This window comes from Sceloporus undulatus, chromosome 3, assembly GCF_019175285.1.
Source record: "Sceloporus undulatus isolate JIND9_A2432 ecotype Alabama chromosome 3, SceUnd_v1.1, whole genome shotgun sequence".
Lineage (NCBI taxonomy): Eukaryota > Metazoa > Chordata > Lepidosauria > Squamata > Phrynosomatidae > Sceloporus > Sceloporus undulatus.
In genome coordinates this window covers 231,208,470-231,230,880 of record NC_056524.1, presented here as the reverse complement: position 1 = coordinate 231,230,880, position 22,411 = coordinate 231,208,470, and the positions used below count along the sequence as shown (strand labels likewise).

Sequence of the window (22,411 nt, the reverse complement as noted above, 5' to 3'; positions counted from 1 at the left end):
AGGGCAGTTCTATGGTCAGTGACTGTTGGATGTTGACCACAGAGTTGCACTGGAGCACATAGAGATTGCTAAAGAGGTGTCCTCTCAGGTAAAAACACAGTGTTTTTGTTATTTGTGGTTTTTCCATATTCACGGGTGTCTTGTGCCCCTAACCTTAGCGAATATGGAGGGACAAGTGTACTTCTAAACAAAAATCCATCAGTGTTACCTTTAATGGCCAACCAAAATGCAAAATATATTTGTTGCAAGATTTGAAAGCTCCATGTCAGGTACAATGTTACAAACCAATCAGGAAAGAGAGAAAAAAACCCAATTGGCAATGTTAGTCAGATGCCTACATATTGTTTCAGTCCACAGTAAAGATGGTAGGCTGGGTTAAATATCTTTTGCAGGCAGGCTCCTCCTCCTGGCCATGCAGCAATAGGGAGATTTTCAAATACACACACACACACAGCCCTTTAGGTTGTCACCTGGTGTGGGCCACAGCCTCCCTCACTCCCTTGATGATGCCACTGCCATTAGGAACCTTTCCGGTTATTTTATTTATTTAATTTATCTTGCCTTTCTCCCAAGTTGGGTTGCAAGGTATATATAGTCCCATGACACACATTCCTTTTATAACCACTGTATTTTCCTGGATGACAGCATCCTGGGCTTTCTTCCACCATGACTCTCCCCAAAATAAAATAGACCCCTTTTAAAAATCTGTCAAAGGGCTCTGCAATGGTAATGTGGATGTAATTCAAGATGTAGTTTCTAAAACAAAACCAAAACTTTATTGTACAGATGTTTCTAATAAAAGTTGCTTGAAGGAATATAAATAAATAATTGTTGTTACAGGCACTTTGTGGCTCTTGTTTCAGGTGGCAAAGTTTCTTTTTTTAGTTATGACTGTTATAATAATGGTTTCCTTATGCAAATCTCCACAGAATCTCAGTGTTACAATCTCTAAGGACACCCCCCCCCTGTCCTTAGAAAGAATAGTTAAACCAAATAAATATATCTGCCTCTCAAGCTAACTATATCCCTCAGGATATCTCTTTAATAAAACTCCTTCACTTAGAGTTCTACACAGGAAGTAAGAAGCCCTTCTTCTCTGGACTTCAGCCCTAAGAGTCCCTCTCTGGATACAGCAAGACTCTTACACTCTGAGAACCAAACCCTGTCTAACCTTCCAACTGTCACTGAGGGAGGGGTTTTTATCTCCTCCCAGCCAGCATTTCATTGGCTACTGTCAGCTGGCTGGTGATTGGCTGTTGCTAGCCTAAGCCACATCTGTCTTTTCTCTGCATGTCTTTTCTCTGTTTTAAGGTGGGAGAGAGATAGCGAATTGGATTTGACTACAAGATTTAGATGTTTTGTTATGTTTTTACTTGTGGCTTGTTGTGTTCTATTTTGATTGTTCTTATGTTTGTTGTTACCCGCCTCCATCCAATTATTATTATTGTCCGCCCTCCCCCTAAGCAGGGGATCCATTCCAGACCACCACCACCCCCCCATATGGGGGAAAGAGCGTATGCTCAAGCCCCATTGAAAATAATGGGGGCATGCTTGCAGGGGGGCCTGGTGTGGGTACACACCCCATTGCTTCTGCTGGGGCTTGCCTTCTGCTTAAGCTCTAAGCTGCGGAAAGCAAGCTCGCTTATGGGGTGGGCCGACTCTGTGTGTGGGTGGGTAATAAAAGCATATTAAAACCACACTTTAACAACAATTAAAATAGTCCAATTAAACCAGTAAAAGGTTCCTAAAACTACAGCGTACAAAATGTAAGAGCTAGATGGTGAGAAATAATCAAAACCAACTCCCCTCCTCCTCCAACCCCTGGCGAACGGGGCCCTTTGGGCTCCTCAGCCCCTTGAAACCCCGCCGGGGCCTGCTTCCGGTTCGCCCCCTTCGGAGGAAATGAGCTGCTTTCCAGGGATTGGGGGCGGCGGCGGCGGCGGCGGGCGAGGAGACGCCTCCCCTCAGGAAAGACCGGAACCCCGGGCCCCGTCAGCCAGGGAGCCCAGGCGCTTTGGGGGCTTTTTTGGGGGGGGGGGCTTTTCTGGCTCTGTGGGGCCCTGGTCTAGAAGGGTTTATCCTGACGTTTCTGCAGCATCTGTGGCTGGCATCTGGAGAGAAAGAAGGGAGTGGTGAGAAGAGGAGAGAAGAGAGAGACAGAGAGAGAGAGAGAGGGCGGACGTGGGGCAAAGGGCAGCCTGAGGACCGAGCCAAGAAACCCGCGGGTTGGGTCCAGCTGAGCCCGCCAAGAAGGAACCCGAAGGAAAGAGGAAGGGGATTTTGAAAGAGGAGGAGGAGGAGGAGGGTGGCGGCCTGAAGAGAGAAGAAGCGGAAGGACTTCCACCTGAAGGGAACGGAAAAGGGATTCTGCAAGAGAAGAAGAAGAAGAAGAAGAAGAAGAAGAAGAAGAAGAAGAAAGAGGGAAGGGATTCTGCAGGAGGAGGAGGAGGAGGCCTGGGGCGGGAAAGGCAGCCGGGGATGCTGCCATGGCCAAGGCAGAAGAGGCCAGCGGGGATCTGGAGGCCGAGGCCGGGGAGGCCAAGGGGGCTCCGCCGCCGCCGCCGCCCTCTTCCCTCCTGCTCCTCCGGGGGAAGCAGCCCTTGGCGCCGGCGGAGGCCGAGGAGGAGGAGTGCGAGTGCCGCATCTGCTACAACCTCTTCGACCTGGAGGCCCACGCGCCCAAGCTGCTCTCCTGCCTGCACACCTTCTGCCGCGAGTGCCTGACCCAGCTCCACCTCCGCGCCGCCGCCGCCCTCCAGCCACCCTCGGGCCAGGGAGCAGCAGCAGCAGGGCAGCCCCTTCCCGCCGCTGCCCCTTCCCTCACCTGCCCGCTCTGCCGACATCGCACCCCGCTGCCGGACGGCCTGGTCCAGAGCCTGCCGGTCAACACCAAGCTGGTGGAGGCCATCCTGCTCCAGCTCCGAGGCTGGGCCCCGCTCCTCCGGGAGCTCCGCCCGCAGCGCCTCCTGGGGCCCCAGCCCCCCGGCCACCGGCCAGCCCTGCCCTCGCCCTCCTCCGGGAGCGTCACCTTCCGCAGCCTGGAGGGCGGGACGGGCCTGGAAGACCCATCTGCGGCGGCGGGAGGAGGCCTGGAAGGGGAGAGCTGCCCCGGAGGCTGCCGTCGGAAGGCGGGCTGCCTCTGCGTGGTCTTCTCGGTGCTGGCCCTGGCGCTGCTGGGCTTCGCCTGGATGGAGTGGCTGACGGGCTCCATCTTCCTCGGGGTGGCCCTCCTGCTCCTCTTCGCCTCCACCACCCCCTTCGTCTACAGCTTCAACGCCACCTTCCGCAGCCAGCCCCGCTCCATCTTCTTCTCCCGGGACCCAGCGGCGGCAGCAGCAGCCGGAGGAGGAGGAGGCCTCGGCGGCAGCAGCGGGGGCTCCAGGGAAGGCGCTTCCGGTCGCAGCAGCCCCGGAAGCAGGCCGGCAGCCGGCGGAAGGGGCCGCTGGTAGCACGGGCCGGGAGCCCCGTGGAGTTGCCCTTTCCCTCTCCCTTCCTCTCCCGGGCCTGGCGGGTGGGAGGAGGAGGAGGGCTGGCCCTGGCTTAGACTGGGGAGTCAAGGAGGCACGGGGAGATTGCAAAGGGGCCTTGCAGCAGCTGCAGCAGCCTTGAGAGGAACTGTATGGAAACGGATCTTGCAGGACCCTTGAGGGTATCTGCATGCAAAGGGATCTTATAGCACCCTTGAGGCTAAGTGCATGCAAAGGGATCTTGGATCTTGCAGCACCTTTGAGGCTACAATGAGATCTTGTAGCCCCTTTGAGACTAACTCTATGCAAAGGGATTTTCCAACACCCCTGAGCCTAACTATATGCAAAGACATCTTCCACAATCCTTGAGGCTGTCTACAAAGGGATCTTGCAGCACCTTTGAGACCTCATCTAACCAATTCCAGCTCAACATTATGGAGAACTGACTGACAGTCCAGGCTGTTTGACAGTGGAGCACCCTCCCTCAGAGAGTGGTGAAGTCTCCTTCTTTGGAGGTTGTTAAGCAGAGCTTGGATGGCCCTTGTGGGTTCTTCTAACTCTGTGGTTCTGTGAGAGGAAGAAGTTGGCTTGGTAGCATGAGCTTTTATCAACTGGAGCCTGCTTCCACTGATGCATAGGGTGTAGTGGAAATGCCAGAGGCTTGATTCTTCTTCCTCAGATGTACGGGGGACTGGTCTTTCCACTCTGCCCCATGCATCTGAGGAAGCAGAATCAAGTCTAAAAAAGCTCATGCTACCAACTCCTCTCTTTCAGTTAGTCTCAAAGGGGCTGCAAGATCCCTTTGCATATGATTTTCCAGGCTATCACTTTTGAGATTGACTGAAAGAGAAAAGCTGGGAGTAGTATGAGCTTTCACAGACTTGAGCCTACTTCCTCAGATGCATGGGATAGAGTGGAAAGTCTGGTCTCTGTCCTTTCCACTCTGCCTCATGCATCTGGGGAAGTAGATTCAAGTCTACGAAAGCTCATGCTATCAACTTTTCTCTTTCAGTTGGTCTCAATGGTACTACAAGATCCCTTTGCATAATGAGGCCTAACAGGTGAACCTATTGCTCCTCTGCCCCTGTGTTTAGGAGGGGGAGAGCAAACAGACTCCCTGCTGAATCTCAGTATATTCAGCTGCTGTTAAAGTCATTGGAGCCTGACCATACGAAAGCATAGCAGCCCAAATTCCTGCTAAAAGTGTCAGGGGAGGGGGCTGCAGGAAAGACAACAGGTTCTCCAGTGAGGCTGGAAAGTGAGATGGTTTTTTTGAGCTGGGTTACCACATTTTCTCTTGGACAAGTCTCCTGTGCCTTTTAAGAATTGCATGCAGACAGAGGAGGCATCAGAGAGCATACTTTGCATGCAGATTATAGGCTCCCTTCCTGGTATCTCTAGTTCAAAGAAAGTTCATGCAAGAAAGACTTTTTCCAGAACAACCTTGACAGCTGTTCTGGTGAAGCAAATTCCAGTGAGGGAGATGTGGATTAGAAACGTGTCAGGCCACTGACCTTTGCTGTGGGTTTTATTTTGAATGTTAATGTGGCCCAGGCATCTGTATGTTGTGCCAAAGTTCAGCCTTGGGGATACTTAAAGCAGAGTGTACCTCCCGAGTTTCTGTATAGTGCCTTTTTTCACTCTCTCTAAGGACAATTCTCTCACATGTGACAAATTAACAAGTGCAGGTTCTAATCTAAGGGCAGGCAAACACTTGCACCTCTCTGAAATTCTGCACTACTTCCTCCATTTACATTTCTCTGATTAGTTATAAGGCTGATTGGAGAGGTCTTAATTTGTATTTCCCCCTGTAGTTGGTCATGTCATGGAATGTCATGCAGTATTTGAGGTTGATGGATAATGCTGGAATATGTGGGTAGTCCTCTCAAAGCAGTATGTCTTAATATACTCCACTGACATCACATTCCCTTTTTTGATACTTTGAGAAGTAGTTAGGAATTGGTTGGAGCTGCCTGTCTTGGTTGCAGCAGGACTCCTTAGAATTTCTTTAAAGTTCACATTTCCAACCATGGAAACAGAAAAATAAATTGTAAAGTTAAAAAAATGTGACATTAGAAATGTTACCTTTATATATCTTACTAGTTGCATTTTTAAGCATTCACACATAATATTCACATGGGACTATTTTCAGTTAAGTGATATTTGGACTGAAGTGGCAATGGTCCAAAAGGGCATACCTGTCTGGTGGATCTATAGGACTTGCAAATGAAGAGGGTGAGATCTCTCTAACTGCGTGGCTGATTAAACATCAGTATCAAAGACTGCTTTTTAAAAATACCCTTTATAGGTTTTATTTTCATTTTTTTTAAAAGACAGTAATTTATTTTCAGTTTCTCCCAGTTAAGGCATTTGGCAAACAAAGGGATAAATCTATTTGTGGACTTTCCCACTGTTGATGAGGTCTGACATGGTGACAATGTGTTACTGCCAAAATCTCTTCAAACCCTTTACTCTTTTCCTCTGTATCCCACTGCTGCCACCAATATTGTCAGGGTGAGACTCACCTACCCAACTACTTTTCTCGAATGGCAGCACATTGGGTCTTTTTTGATCACCAATTACATTAAGGTGATGGCCACTATCCCACCAATTCTTCTACTGCAAGACTTGAACTCGGGACTCTCTTAAGTGTCTCCTGCACTATAACTCTCTTTAGATGCCAGCCCTTTGGGTTTCAAATTTACCCCCCAGCTCATTATCAACTATTCTTTGAGCCACACACTCACTATTTAATGTGTCCGAAACCTAAAAAACTTTCTCAGTATTGATAGTATTTGTAATGTGTTTCTGAAATCACTTCAGACAGCTGCTTATAGAAACAAAGTACAGTCGGCCCTTCTTATACACAAATTTTTTATACACGGATTCAAGCATACACGGTTCCAAAAAAGTATAAATTTACCTTGATGTTCCATTTTTTATTAGGGACACTATTTTGCTTTGTCATTATATTTAATGGGACTTGAGCATACACGGATTGTGTTATACACGGGGGATCTTGGAACCAAACCCCAGCATATAACAAGGGTCCACTGTAATAAATTTATTTGGAAGTCAGGCTGAATACAGTATTTCATTTAGTGGGTGGTGTTCACAAAAGATACAGTGTATAAGACTTTATTAGTTTCATAGTTTAACAGTTTCTTTAGCTTGTCTTTGTAATTGTTTCTTTATAGCGCTCTCTCTCTCTCTCTCTCTCTGTGTGTTTGTGTGTGTTCTCTTACGGACTAAGGGCCCGAACAGACAGGCCAAAATAAAGCTGCTTTGAGTCACTTTGGAGGTATGCTGTTTAAATGACGCACACATCTTAAGAGGCCAGAAGCTGCGCCAAAGACTGGAGTATGGCTTTGATGCGGCTTCTGGCCTCTTAGGATGCATGCATCATTTAAACAGCATACCTCCAAAGTGACCCGAAGTGGCTTTATTTTGGCCTGTCTGTTCAGACCCTAAGTTCTCACAGAACCTTTATTAAACTTTTGTATCATACAGCCTTTCTGGTTATCTGTGACTTCACTAGTCTCCAAGCACTATGTCACCTGCAGGACACTATAACAATATAATTATTGTAATCTTCGTCCTTTTCTTTGGTACCTAAAACACTTTCTTACTGCCCTGATGGCCATCTAACCTAGCCTTGATGGCTCTTCACCCTTCAGGGCACACTAAACATCAACCAATTTTCAAACCTGCTTCTCCCTTTTATATACTCATTTCTGGGAGCAGCCCCCACCTTTTCCAGGCTTCGCTTCCATTGACTAGTGCCAGGGCTCTAATCTGACTGTTATCTCCACAAGGTCTCACCAGGAAAAAAAATGCTAAGGAGAAGGTTCAGACTCTTTTTCTTGATATCCTTTTCTTTTAAATGTAGGTTTTGTTTTATTTTGTTGATGTTTCTAAAAATGTCTAATAATGGTTTGAGCTTCTAGGTCCAGACTGAAATAGTGTAGCCTAGAAATGGGTTCCCTTTTTATCTATACTTTGAGTAAATTTGTCCCAAGACAAATGCTGTGTTGAATGCTATCCAGATTCATGAAAATAGATTAAGAAGTAGTTTTTTGTGGGTTTTTCGGGCTATGTGGCCATGTTCTAGAAGAGTTTCTTCCTGACATTTCACCAGCATCTGTGGCTGGCATCTTCAGAGAATGCTTGCCTGGAAAGGACTTGGGTATATATATTGTGTGACCTGGAAAGGCAGGAGTGATTTGCATGTGGATTGTTCTATTGCTAATGGCAGGCCTCAGGGTGAGAGGGTCTGCAAAAGAGGATTTGTGTCTGCTTGATAGTGCTCATTGTCTGCTGGGAGATTTCTCATTTGCATTTGTTGAGTCTTTATCTTGCTATCTTTCAGGACTGGTAGCTAAACTTGTTTACTTTAAGGGTTTCCTCTTTTCTGTTGAAATTGTCCAGGTGTCTGAGGCCTGCCATTAGCAAGAAAACAATACACATGCAAATCACTCCTGCCTTTCCAGGTCACTCAATATATATACCCAAGTATATATAGTAAGTATAGTAAGTAAATATAAGTATATATTTCCAGGCAAGCATTCTCTGAAGATGCCAGCCACAGATGCTTGTGAAATGTCAGGAAGAAACTCTTCTAGAACATGGCCACATAGCCCAAAAAATCTATGAATGCTGGCCATGAAAGCCTTCGACTTCACATAGATTGAGAAAGTTTTGTCCTCTAAGTGCTGTTGGACTGGAACACCCATCATTGCTAACTTTTGGCTGTGCCAGCTACAGATGATAGGAGTTGCAGTCCAAAAATAACTGGAGAGATAAGGTTTTACTCCTCTGCATTAAAATTAATGTTATTCTTTTAATAACTTTTTAGGATGTAGGTTGCATCTATACCAGTGGTTCTCAACCTTTCTAATGCCGTGACCCTTTAATACAGTTCCTCATGTTGTGGTGACCCCCAACCATAAAATTGCAGTATCTTGGTTCCTAAGACCATCGGAAATGTTTTCCGATGGTCTTAGGTGACCCCTGTGAAAGTGTTGTTCGACCCCCAAAGGAGTTGTGACCCATAGGTTGGAAACCACTGATCTATACACAGAGGAAACATTTTACATGGGAAAACATAAAGTTGGATTAAAATTTAGTCATAGTTTGAGAAACCCTTTTATGATCATAACTATAAATTCCATTGATTCCAATAGGTCTACTGTAAGATTGAGTCTAGCTCCAACATAGTATTTTCTATATCAAATTGTTTACTAAAACTAAAGTGAATTCTGCAGGGAAATGATAAAGGAATGCTATGGCAAAAACGAATATCCTGTTGACTATTGGGGTAAATTATTTTATGTTCTGAAAAGGACTGTGTATGACTTGCTGTTTTATGTATGTTTTACTCTCTTGAAGTGGGCTTAATTCAACTCACAACCAAATGAATATGTGAATGAGGATACAGTTTTTCTGCATTGTGTTGCTTTGACTGGGATGTATATTCAAACATGTGTTGGGATCTTGCTGGTTGAGTCAGATCAGGGCTTTCAGCCTGCCGTTGTATAATAAGTATAGTACAAAAGCATGATTTAGATATCTATAACATGCTTAGGATGGTTCCTCCTCTTAACATCCTGAAATGTTTTATTGTGAATTCATATCTAAGCCACTTCTTGTATTTTTCAGATTTTTTTACTTGTTCTCTTTCATGTGTGACAATGGTAATTTTTTTAAAAACAATATCACAGGTATCTATCTAAATAGCACTTGATATGTGTGTACTGTTGTATGTTGCAGGATATTTATTTTTGTGCCTGGATGATTTTAAAATAAGCTGTTGGTATATTTATCAGGAATGCATGAGTATTTAATGAAAACAATACATCACTTTTCTGTATGTGGTTATATCTCTGAGTTTTCAGAGTTTACTTGATTTGTTTTCCTCATCCTTTCCAGTAGACATGGTCATTGAATAAAACCATGTCGACACATTATGCTGTGTCTCTCCATGATGTGCCCAAACTGAGGAAGAATCCTGGAGGACTCTAAAGTTCAACTTTCAAATAATATTTTTAGAGGTCTAATAACCCCATTTTTAGATTTGCTCATGAAATACATGGCACTAATAGCACTACTAGTACTAGTGGTGGTGATGGCAGTTCTTCTGCTACTAACACTAGCACTACTATAGTACTCAATGGTACTCAGTACTATCAGTACTTCAATGCTGCAGTTTAGTATTTGTCATTTTCATCTGATCAAGGTTTATGTGCTTCTCCAGTGTCTGGCATGGCTCATGGACTACATGCTTGTAAAATTTCTAAGGTTAAATACAGAAAACTTAGAAGTTCTGATGAACATCAGTATTGCAAAAAGGTATCTGGATCTCCATATACAGGCCAGAGTCTATGTTAAGGCCAGGTTAGGTAATGTTTGAGCTCCAGCTAGCACCTTGGATAGCGCCAAAGTGAAGGCCATGCTGAAGCAGACTCAGTTTCAACAGCAGACAAGCCTGGACCAAACTGGGCTTCAGGTCAGCCTGCTGTTAGCTTTGAACAAGCTCATCACAGTCTCTTAAAGCTTGCCTCTTCTGAAGCCCTTGACTAGCTAGGATGAGACTTAAGAGTCGGGTAGGAAGAAGCTTAGCTGTCTGAAGTTTTGAAAGACAAAGGTGGGGAAGGGGGAGAAAAGCAACTTCAAACAGCTAAGCTTCTTCCTACCTGACCCTTAAGTCTCACCATAGCTAGTCTTCCCCCATGTCACAATGTTAATAGGTTCATCAGGGTCACCATAAGTTGGAAATGACTAGAAGGCACACAACAACAAGTGTATAGCTGCTACAAATAAAGCAACTTTAAAGTTGGGCATAATTTGAAAGAGAAACAAAAATAAACCTGCTGATACTATTCTGCTGTTCTATAGATTTATAGTGCACTGGGAATACTGTGCACAGTTCTGGTTACTGTATTTCAGAAATGATACTGCTGATCTTGAAAAGGTGCAAGAAAGGCAATAAGAACAGCCAAGTGACTAAATTAACCCTCCTATGAGGAAAGGTAACATTAAGAAAAGTAACAACAGGCAACTAAGATGAGGAACCATAAAGGTGTATGAAATTATGCATAGTGTGGAGAAGACAGAGATCATTCTGTCTTACAATTCGAGATCATTCAATGAAGCTGAGCCATGGGTGATTCAGGGGAGTTCAAAAGCAGAACTTTTTTCATTTAACAATGTGTCCCAAGTAGTAGCTATGGACTGCTAGCTTGGATAGCTTTGAAAGGGGATTGGGCTGATTTATGGAGGGTGGGGGTTATCAGTAGCTATGTACTCCCTCCAATATCGGAAATATCATGCTTCTTTATATCAGTTGTGGGCAAAGAGGGCAAGTAGTAGACCACTTTTTAAATAGAATGATGGAATATATGGGCATTTGGTCTAATCCAGCAGGGGTTGTTTTACATTATAAATCAGTACTTTGTGCAGTAAAAGAGTGATTTAACTCTGTAGAAGACAGTTTCATGTTTTATAGGATGTTATTTACAAGGCTGTTTGATATGGGAACTGGCATTTTCCCCTAATGTTGTCAGAACTAGTACCATATTTGTGTCCATTGGTTACATTTGTTTCTTCCTTTCCTTGAAACTCACTGTGGACAGACAGTTCATGGTCCAGCACTGGTCCACAGATCACCACTTCGAATAGAACTGTTATAGAGAAAGCTGTGGTGTTTTCTCATGAAGTGGTTGAAGTAATAAGAGAATGCCATCAAGATGAAGTATAAAAAGCTCCAGCCTTAGAGTTCTTATTGAAAAGGTGCTGGGCCTCTTCTGCCAGAAAGATTTTGAATCATGATCCATCCCTTGACCAATATTGGACTATGTAAAGAAGAATGGTTTTGAACACAGGCAGAGGTACTCCACAATAATGGGGGTACTGGATACAACTTGCATGTAAGGGAAACCTATCATTTCCCAGAAATTATTCCCAGTTAACACAGAGGTGTCAAATCAATTAAAAGAAATGTTGGAGATGCTAATTCTATGGTATCCTGTACAGTTTATAGGAAGTCAAAGACAGGGATGAGGTTTTAAAATATTTAAATCTAGTTGTTAATAACTTCTAATAATTAAACTACTTAGCAAGTTTCAGATTGTTTAAATTATCCCTCACTGTTTAAAATTTAAATTGTTTTGGATTTTAGCTGCAATCCTGTGATACAGGGTGAGCTATAGCACTCCCTACAACTCAAGTGAGCTATAAATGGCCAAGAATGGCTTTTGTAGACTTAAAATAAGTCATAGAGGGGACTCATGCACCCATCCAGATGTGGCTGGATCACTACTTCCAGCAGCCCTACCTATCACACCCAGTGATGAAGTGTGGTGAGAGTTGCTGCTCAACAAGATCTGGAGGACCACATGATTGTTACCTCTCCTGTGAATCACTGAGAAATAATAATGTAGTCAAACGTAATTTTATTTATGTGTTTTTCCAATATTCATATCCTACACACAGTAGCACAAAGATGTTGCAGAAATGTAATTCTGTAGTTAGTTTAATGGAACAACAAAATCAGGCAACGCTGTGATGTTCACCCAGGTTCATGAAAACTCTTATTATGACTCTCATTTTATCCAGTTTACTTTTAAAAATATTTACATATTGCCTAACTATTAATGCCACTCCTTGGGATGGTTTACAAATATGTATTTAAAAGAACTGACAGGAATTTCACAAATATTACCATATAAGCAAGCGTAATGATCAAAACAGAATCAAGATATAAAACTATTATCATGTTAAGATATTAAAATGAAGTTAAGAACCAGCAACAAAACATAAGGCAGAAACACTAGCAAGAAAATCAAGGTCTGAATGGCTACTGGAAGAAGTAGTTCTTGGAGTGATGGCTGCTGATTCCCAAGCCAGTGGCATGGCCAATCTGCTCCAGATTTTAGACAGGGTTTGAAGGAGCTATCCAAGGTACTGAAGTTCTTTGCATGAATAAAGTTCAAAACCTTGGCTCCTGGATTAAAAGGTGGCGTATCTGGAATAGCAGAGGTACAAGAGTGTTGAGGCCTCAATATACCTGCAGCTTTAAAGGGTGCTGCCTCAGCCATTCTCAGAGAACAACCTGCCTGTCTGTGCAGCAAATAGTAGTCACCTGCTGGAAGCAACACCTACCTCCCACTCTGTAGAAAAGACTCCCAAACTAGCTCCAAGGCTGCTGCCACACTGCAGAAATGAAGTAGTTTGATGCCACGTTAACTTCCATGACTAAATGCTATGGAATTCTGTAATTTGTAGTTGGATGGGGCACTAGAGCTCTCTGACAGGGAAGGCTAAATGTCTCACAAAACTACCCATCCTAGCATTCTATAGCATTGAGTCTTGACAAGTGAAGTACTATCAAACTGCTTTATTTCTGTGGTGTTGATACACCAAAAGCCTCTGCCCTGTTTTCTGTATCCTTGGAAGTGGGCCCTGGCCACTATTTTGTGGGTCCCTCTGCTTATCTTGGGTTTCCTTACTACTGACTGATCCCTGGGCTTCTTGACCTCTGCACTGCTAACTCCCCGTGGCTTCTTTCCTCCCCCAATGAATTACAACATGGAGTGGAGTCATGGCCACACTGACAGGTTAGTCACTATCTGCCACTGGTTCTTGGACTCAACTACAGGTGGCAAATTATTTGGTCTCCAGCTTCTTTTTCTTCTTTAGAAAGGCAGGTGAATATATTTAACACTTTGACGTATATTTATAAACTGTTAAAGCAGGCAAGTTGAATGATATCCAGAGGTTTAGGAAGTTGGGAAAACTCACTTTTTATGTGCATCCATACACCTTTTACAAACTCGTGGCTCCATCCTATAGAATCCTGGTCATTTGTAGCAGGGTAAGATAGGCCCAAAACACACTAGTTTGAGACCGCTTTAACTGCCCTGGCTCAGTGCTAGAGAATCCTGGGAAGTGTAGTTTATTGTGGCACCAGAATGCTCTTGACAGAGAAGACACCAAACCAGGGCAATGAAAGCGCTCTCGACCCGGGTTATTTCTGCGGTGCGGATGCGAACGAAGTAAAAGAGGCTGTTCCATGGGGCTTCAGTGGCCGCAGAGGAGCCTGATCGGAGAGCTCTGCCTGGAGGAGCCCCAACCGAGAAGATGAGGACCTCGCAAAGCCTGGTTTCCCCAAAGAGAGGAGGACATTGCGGGGAAGGAAGGAAGGAAAAAAACAAACTACAATTCCCAGAGCGCTACAGCTCAACGCTGTGGAACTATGGGAATTGAAGTTTGTGGAAGGAAGGAAGGAAGGAGGTCCAGGCGTCTCCCCATCCAGGAGGGCTGTATCCCTTGGGACTGAGGCCGGGGCCTCCCTGAGAGGAGAGTCGGGAGGGCTGCCAGGGAGGATGGCCGCCGCCCAGCAGGAGGAGCAGCTCCTGGAGGCGGAGGAGGGAGGGAGGGAGGCGGCGACCCTCTGGAGCAAGGAGAGGGAGGCGGAGGCGAGGCAGGGTCCGAGGCCGGAGGGAGGGAGGGCTGAAGAAGAAGAAGAAGCCGAGGCCGGGAAGGAAGGCGGAGAGGAGGAGGAGGAGGAGGCCCCGGAGTGGCGCATCTGCTACAACGCCTTCGATGCCGAGGGCCGGGCGCCCCAAGGGCTCTCTTGCCTCCACACCTTCTGCCTCCGCTGCCTGAGCCAAATGGCCCGGCACCAGGTCTCCGGAGGGGCGGCAGGGGAGGCCCTGTCCCTGTCCTGCCCGCTCTGCCGGCACTGGACGCCTCTCCCGGAGGGCAGCGCCCGCCTCCTGCCCCTCGACGCCCGGCTCCTCGGGGGCTTCCCCACTGAGTTGCTGCAGGAGCCCTGGGCCTCGAGGGCGGGAGGTGCCCTCTCCTGGAGCGCCCCCTTCTGGCCCAGGCGAGGAGCAGCAGGAGCGGGACCCAGAGCCCGAGGCAACAGGGGCGCCCCGTCCGTTGCGTCTGCCTGCTCTTCTTCACCTTCTTCTCGCTGATGGTGGCCTCCATCACGAGGCCCCTTTTCCTCAACTACAGCGGATGGGTGGAGCTCTTCATGGTCTCCCTCTTCCTGGTGGTGGCCCTCGCCCTGGCCCTCTTCCCCATCATGCCTTACCTCCTCCGCAGCCCGCAATACAGGACCCTCACCGCCGCCTTCCTGGCCAGGGAAAGGCCCCCTGGGCCCCCTTTGAGACCTCCTTTGAGACCCATGGCCAGGACCAGCAGCCCTTCCTCCTTGGTCCAAGGCAGAAGGCCCTCCATGGGGTCCCACAAGTGAACACCTTCAACGTCCTTATCAATGACTTGCATGACAGAGTTGGGGCATACTTCTCAAATGTGCAGATGACACCAAACTAGGAAGAGTAGTTAATACCCCAGAGGACAGGATCAAGATTGAAAATGACCTGAATAGATTAGAAAGCTGGGCCAACGCTAACAAAATAAAATTCAACATGGAGAAATGTAAGTTACTGCACTTAGGGCAGAAAAAAATGCATAGGATGGGGGACACCTGGCTGAACATGTGAAAGGGATCTAGGAATCCAAGTAGACCAGAAGTTGAACATGAGTGAACAGCTTGATAAAGCAGCCTAGATCAAGAGAAGTCTTAGTGCCACTCTATTCTGCTCTGGTCAGGCCCCACCTGGAATATTCTGTCTAGTTCTAGGCACCACAATTCAAGAAACTGGAGCGTATCCAAAGGAGAGCGACTAAAATGGTGAAAGGTCTGGAAACCATGCCCTATGAGGAACGACTTAGGGAGCTGTTTAGCCTGGAGAAGAGAAGGTTAAGAGGTGATATGATAGCCCTGTTTAAATATTTGAAGGGATGTCACATTGAGGAGGGAGCAAGCTTGTTTTCTGCTGCTCCAGAGAACAGGATCCAGAACAATGGATGCAAACTACAAGAAAAGAGATTCCACCTCAGCATTAGGAGGAACTTCCTGAGAGTAAGGGCTGTTCGACAGTGGAACACACTCCCTCGGAGTGTAGTGGAGTCTCCTTCCTTGGAGGTCTTTAAACAGAGGCTGGGTGGCCATCTGTCAGGAATGCTTTGATTGAGATTTCCTGCATGTCAGAATGGGGTTGGACTGGATGGCCCTTGGGGTCTCTTCCAACTTTCCGATTCTATGATTCTCCTCCAGGCCAGCAGGAAAGGCTTCCCACTCTGGAGGGCTCTACCCTTTGGACTGGATGGTGAAAAGGCAAAGGACCCTGGCCAGAAAAGAGGCGGTGGACAGTCGTAGTATTATTGCAGATGTTCCTGGGGCTTGTTCCCATTCGCCTATAAAGCAGATCATAATGTGAATTTAGGGGGAAAGCCAAGCTAGCGAGCCCAAGAAGTGCATGAAAGTTCAGCAAATTTTATTAGCCGGCTGGCTTCAGAGGAATATTTTCCAGAGGTCTGATCAGCAGGTGACATACCCTTTTATAGGGATTCAAACAAAGAACGTCCAAGCTAGACATCAAGTGGTATATGGAATTGAACATAGGAACCCCTCATCCACTCATTTCAGACCTCAATATAGGATGGATTGCCACCTTTTTATTCTACCACCCAGGCCTCCTGTGGCTTTCAGGTTGGGACAGCAGATAGGAATGGGTAATTGCTTCCTGATAGGCCAGCTGTTTTGCATGCAGGTCTAGGATCAGTGCCTGTCATCTCTAGTTGAAACAGGGGAAGCCTCTGCCGAAGATCTTTGAGATCCCTTCCAGAGACCTTGCCCATTGAGGGGGTGACAGAGCTGTGGCTTGACTCAGCAGAAGCCAGCTTCATGAATTTATAGGGAGAAGCTGTGGTGAAGAATTAGAGTCCTGGCAGTTCCTTCTGAGCTGTTATTCAGTCCTCAGATGTGTAAAGAAGAGTGTTTCTGAGCATATAAAGAAACACTGACTACTGTATAAAATTATGCTTTCTCATTGCTGTATGGGGACATAGGCAGCATCCACATTGTAGAAGTAATCTGTTTTGACACCGCTTTAACTGCCGTGGCTCAATGCTGTGTAATTCTGAGAACTGTAGTTTGTTTTGGCATCAGAGTTCATGAAAACAAACTACAGTTCTCAGAATTACACAGCATTGAGCCATGGCAGTTAAAGTGGTGTCAAAACAGACCATTTCTACAGTGTGACTGGATTCCTAGTCCCGGTGTGCATCAGAGCCTAGGGAGACTAGAGAAAGCCCTGGCATCTTTCAGAAATTATGTCCTATCCCCCAGTTGACATGGAGTTGTCCTGTCAGTTTTTAAAGACAATGGAGCGATCTAGTGCTTATTCTGTGATATCCTGTGCACTTTGTAGTAAGTCAGCTCCAGAGTAAGTGATGTGTGTTTGTAAATTAAATGTTGGATAATACTGAGGGAACATGTATTACTGAATGTACTGGTTTAGAGTACGGACGTACCTTTCCATTGGATGTTATAGGGCTTAAAGACTTTTTTTTAATCTGAGCCATACAGAACATTTCATTATCAAGTATATCTGCATAATTATTCCCATCTATCTTTGTCTTAACAGATCTTATGATTGAATATTGTCTTGTATTTTGTTACTCCAGTGTGTCAGAAATAAAGTTCATTTTATAATAACAAATTGGTTGCCTCCTGTGATGTATAGATGTATACTTTTATCGCTCCTTTCCCCTCACTCTTAGGGGCAGCTGGCATTCTTATTTCTACTTAGGAAGGACATGCTTGTCTACTCTGCCTAAAGTCTTATTAAGTTCAATGAGACTTACTCCAAGGTAAGTCGGCACAGTATTGGTTGTTGTTGTTGTTGTTGCTGTGTGCCTTCAAATTATTTCTGACTTATGACACCCCTAAGGTGAATTTATCATGGGGTTTTCTTGGCAAGATTTGTTCAGAGGAGGTTTGCCATTGTCTTCCCCAGAGGCTGAGAGTATGTGATTTCCCCAAGGTCATCCAGTGGGTTTCATGGCCGAGCAGGGAATCAAACTTTGATCTCCAGAGTCATAGTCCAACACTCAAATTACTAACCACACTTCCTCCTCCTGCATAGGATTGTAGCTTTAATAAAATCAGCATTCATAGATTTTCATAAGTACCTATAGCACACTAATTATACTTGAGTAGAACAGAGTGAAATCATAGAATCATAGAGTCATAGAGTTGGAAGAGACTGCCAGGGCCATCCAGTCCAACCCCCTGCCATGCAGGAACTCACAGTCAAAGCATTACAGGTATATCTCAGTTAACAAAGTAAGCTTTGGTTCTTTAAGAGAAACTTTGGTACCAGAGGGTAAAATAGAGCAGAAAGACTAGGGATAGGTTCCTACACCACAAAAAATAAGTGCAGCCCAACACACTTCAGAAAACCTGTTAAGTCAGGTGAGTTTTGCATAAATAAAAACATTTTGACTCTTCTAGAAATCACAGGGGAGCTTCTTTCAAAATACACCCCAAGATGATGTTTTCCTTTCAACGGCCTCCATGTATGATTTTGGTGTTGACCTTTATAGATCTATGCTTTTTCAATATGCTAGGGTAGCTAGCGGGGCAGGATAATCTGCTTTCCCCTTTTCTTTTGGTTTTGCTCATCACACATGTTCAGGCTGCATCCACAGTGCAGAAATAATCCAGCGTGACACCACTTTAACTGCCATGGCTCAATGCTATGGAATTCTGGGATTTGTAGTTTGGTGAGATATTTAGCCTTCTCTGTCAGAGAGCTCTGATGCCACAACAAACTACAAATCCCAGAATTCCATAGCATTGAGCCTCGGTAGTTAAAGTGGTGTCAAACTGGATTTTTTCCACATTGCGAATGCAATTGCAGTAAGTAATTCTGGAGGCAGCTGTTTACCTTGCCTCAAATCACCTAGACAAGAATCCCATCCTTTCCCAGGTCAAACTTTATTGTCTTGTTTCCTGCAGGTGTACTGGTGCAACCCAGCACAGGTCTGTCTTTCTTCAGCCCTACATCATTGTCCCAGTGCGAATGCTGCAAAAAAAACAGACAAAACAACCCAAAACCTTCCAGCTAGACAGAAGACAAGAAAGGGAAGCTAGGTTGGGCTGCTGTAAAAATTCTTTGTAAAAAGGAGTTTCTTTCTCAGAGGCTTTCTTAACTGAGGTATACTTGTACTTTCAATAATTATTTTAACAGTCCAGTATTTAATTAAACTTGAGCACTTAAAGGTTATAAACTTAATCTTTGCACACACACCCCATAGACTTTTCAGGCAATACATTCTATTTTATCTTTCTGCAGTAAGATTATATATATATATATATATATATATATATCCTCTCTCTGACTCACATGTTAGTTCACAACATGCTGCAGTAACCAAATCCAAGTGTGCACAGGATGGCATCCACTGTTTTATTATTTTATTTCCTTTGAGCACCATGTGCATTTGATAGTGATTTATAAAGATAATAATACATAATTATAATAATAGTACACCAAAACTCACTCAAAATTCCCAGACCCAAATCTTCATTTATGCTGATAGATTAAAGGGCAGGTTTTCATCCCATAATTATTTCCTGTAGGCCATAGATTTTTCTTTTACTACAATACAGTAATTACTAGAATTAGAGAAGCTGGTTTGCCCTCCAGTTAACCACATTTTCATAATAATAATACTTGTAATGAATAATGACTCTGAAAGTGTTAAAATGATTGCAGATCCTGCCCTCCCACAATATCTTTCAGCTTGCTCTATGTTTTGATAACATGTTGAATTAATTTACTTATCTCTATGATATTATCATTTTCCCACATGAGAATATTTCATTAATAAGTCGTGAGTAGAAGTAAAACCAGCACTCAATCTAGATTTGAACTTTGTCCATATCTGATATGTAGTCTGGTCTACCACATTTTACCCTTAAGTCTTCATTGTATGGCTGATTTTAACACTGCTTCTCTGTGTTTTTAACTATCTTTTAATTGATGACTGCAAATCATACTGGCATTTTGAAATGAAAGGCTGAATAGAATTGTTCTAAATAAATGGAAATATTTCAGATAGCTATCCTACTACCTGAGAACAATTACACTGAAAGTGCTGGGCAAACTAATTTGAACAATTATAGCTAGGACTACACTGTTTTATAGCACATATTTTTTAAAAAGAAGCAAACATGCTCCCTTTTCTAGTATTAATAATCATGTTCATTTTACATATTTCATCATGGGCATGTTATCATATAGTTTGATTTCAGAGAATGCAAGATCTCCTTATTTGCCAGCTGCTAATCTAGAGGATGTGGTGGATTGGAGATTTATTTTATATCTCACCATCGTTATATTAGAAATTATGTTATATATGTAAGGAGGGAGGGGAGGGGGACTTAATTGTATTGTATGAATTTATTAGAGTTGTATTGTTTTTTATTTGTGTTTTGGATTTTATTCCTGTATTATTGTATTGTATCTTACTGTGATTGTAAGCCACCTCGATCCTATGGGAAGAGGCTGGATATAAATAAAAAATTATTATTATTGTTATTAGTGGTTAAGACACCATTTCTGACTATCAGTCGGAAAGTTGGCAGTTCAAGACCTAAGTGCTGCATAATGGGGTGAGCTCCTGTCACTAGTTCCAGCTTCTGCCAACCTAACAGTTCAAAAGCATGCAAATACAAGTAGATGAACAGGTACCACATTGGTGAGAAGGTAAGAGCATTCGGTGCAGTCATGCTGGCCACATAACCACCAGAGCAGTCCTCGGACAACACTGGCTCTTTGGCTTAGTAACAGAGATGAGCACCGTCCCCTACAGTCAGTTACAACTAAACCTTCATGTCAAGGGACTACCTTTACCTTTAGTCTAGGTTGCCTTTTTAGTGACTCTTTCAAATATACACTCAAGCACTGATGTAAGATATATATTGATATATATATTATTTCTCAGTAATTGCACATTACTCAGTGTTATTTAGTGTATGATGTTCAATTTTATAGTGGATATTCTTTCTGTTTGTCTGGTGCTGGACAAGTTGGACAGATCTATTTTAACAACACAAATAATTTTAATGAGTCATTTAATTTATGTTCATTAAATTGTTAAATTATTAAATTTATATATTGTTAAATTAAATTATTCATTCAATCTTTCTGAGGACTATTTTGAAACTGTTATCTTTTATTCTTAGGTTAATACCAAACCATTCACTTTTATTTAATCTTAGATGCGGCAATCTAATAGAATAAAGCTTTATGAGAGCTCATTTTTAAGCCCAGTAGCCCAACTTGGCTGCAAATTCTGTGGTCCTCCACAGGTTGTTGAACTGCAGCTTCCAGCTGCCAATGGTAGGGAATGTATTGACATGTCGAAAACCACACAGTTCTGACCCCATAACCTAAATCTAGTCGTAAAATTCAAACAAAACAGTTCCGTTCAATAAATGGGCACTTGGTAAATCATCACTTGTGTAAGAGCTGTATTGATTCAATGAGTGTATTCTAGTTGGGACTAAACATTAGATTAAGGCCAATTTTTTTTTCTTTAAAAAAATATGAGTAGTTAGGATTATTTAACATATAGCAATATGTTCAGGACACACTAATCTTATTATCTACATTCTCAAATAGCAGTAGGTAATAGTTTTATTAACAAAGTAAAGAAAATGTAGAAATAATTTGATATTTAAATAGGACTCAAAGCAGTTTAAACCAAACAGATGCACTGCTAAAATTATTTACAAAGTTTCTGGACATAGGCTGATAATAACTCATACTAATTTATTCACTCAATTCAAAGCCTACTCCAAAGACTACAAATGTTGGAAGCAAACTCAATTTGATCAAATACTTTTTCAGCATTTAAAAGTATAATTATTCCTTAAATTCTGAACTATGGACCGGAAAAGACGGGCAGAAAAACATGTATTGACCCTAGTTTTTCCAAAGGTGGGTCAGATCCCACTGTCCACATGACAGGCCAAATACACATGGCCTGACTGCATGGAGAGTGTCAAGTTGCACCACTGGGTAATTTTTTTGTTGCCTTCCCACCATGCATGCGCACCCATTTCACAAACTCACCACCTGCAGCCTCTAATTACCTCTCATGTCTGCCCAGATGTCATCCCACTGCATGACCGCCCCTTTCATTAGCCACACAGTGCATATGCAATGATCTGCTGGTACAAGGCATCGGTGCATCAGTGTGCAAGTGGTACATCAAGCACAATAATGGAGTCCCCCCGCCATATGCCCCCTTCACTCCCTTTATGTATATTGTAGTTAAGTCCATTCGAGTTGTCACACTTTCACTTCTTTGCTTTTCCACAGTCCTGCACTCATGTTGGGGTGTTTATATGCAGGCACAAAGATGTGCTTTTTCCAGGCTAAGACAGAGTATCCTGACTTCTTTTGGCTCTGGTTTTAGTGCTGGAGTGCAGCTTCGTTTCACTTTCCATTTGCATTGGAAGTGTGCGTCATATAAATGCCCCACTTTCCACTTTATTTTGCCCATCTGTTTCATCCCTATGATTATGGGATTAAGTAGTGTTATATTAAATAGTAAATGTCTGTTTTTTAAATGACCAATCATATTTGATGTCCCTGTGCAAATCCTTATGCCTTGAATTATCTCGGAACCAAGACTGATGTCCATATATATCAAGTCTTGATACTGACATAATACTGACCTGTCCAATTTGACTTCAGAGAGATTCCTATTTTATCCTCCAGTCACTGTCATTTTAGCCTCTTTCTGCATTGTAAGCATTTTTTTTTTGTTGGTGCATAATTTGCTAAATAGGTTGGCCAAAGATGCTGGTCATAGAAGCCATTTCTCATTTTATAATATTACCTTCACCACATATCCTACCACAGATTTGCCGTTTCTTTGTCCATGGATGTTCCTTCCATTGGGCCTGTGTGAAGAGCAGAAGAGCCTAATATTGCCTGAAACAGTGTAGAAGGAATTGCACTAAAATGTTGAAGAATATAATTAAAAGCAAAATTCAACAACAGTATTTGCAC

General features: G+C 43.6%; 1 protein-coding gene across 1 annotated transcript in view; it reads right to left on the bottom strand.

The window, feature by feature from the left end:
• The window catches only part of SGPP2 (sphingosine-1-phosphate phosphatase 2), a 102,619-nt gene extending 99,141 nt beyond the window's left edge, over positions 1 to 3,478 (bottom strand). The window contains 1 exon segment of the mRNA XM_042457040.1: positions 2,825 to 3,478. Within this exon segment, the coding sequence (XP_042312974.1) occupies positions 2,825 to 3,211 (387 nt within the window). The 5' untranslated portion in view covers positions 3,212 to 3,478.
• Positions 3,479 to 22,411: the final 18,933 nt, after the last annotated feature.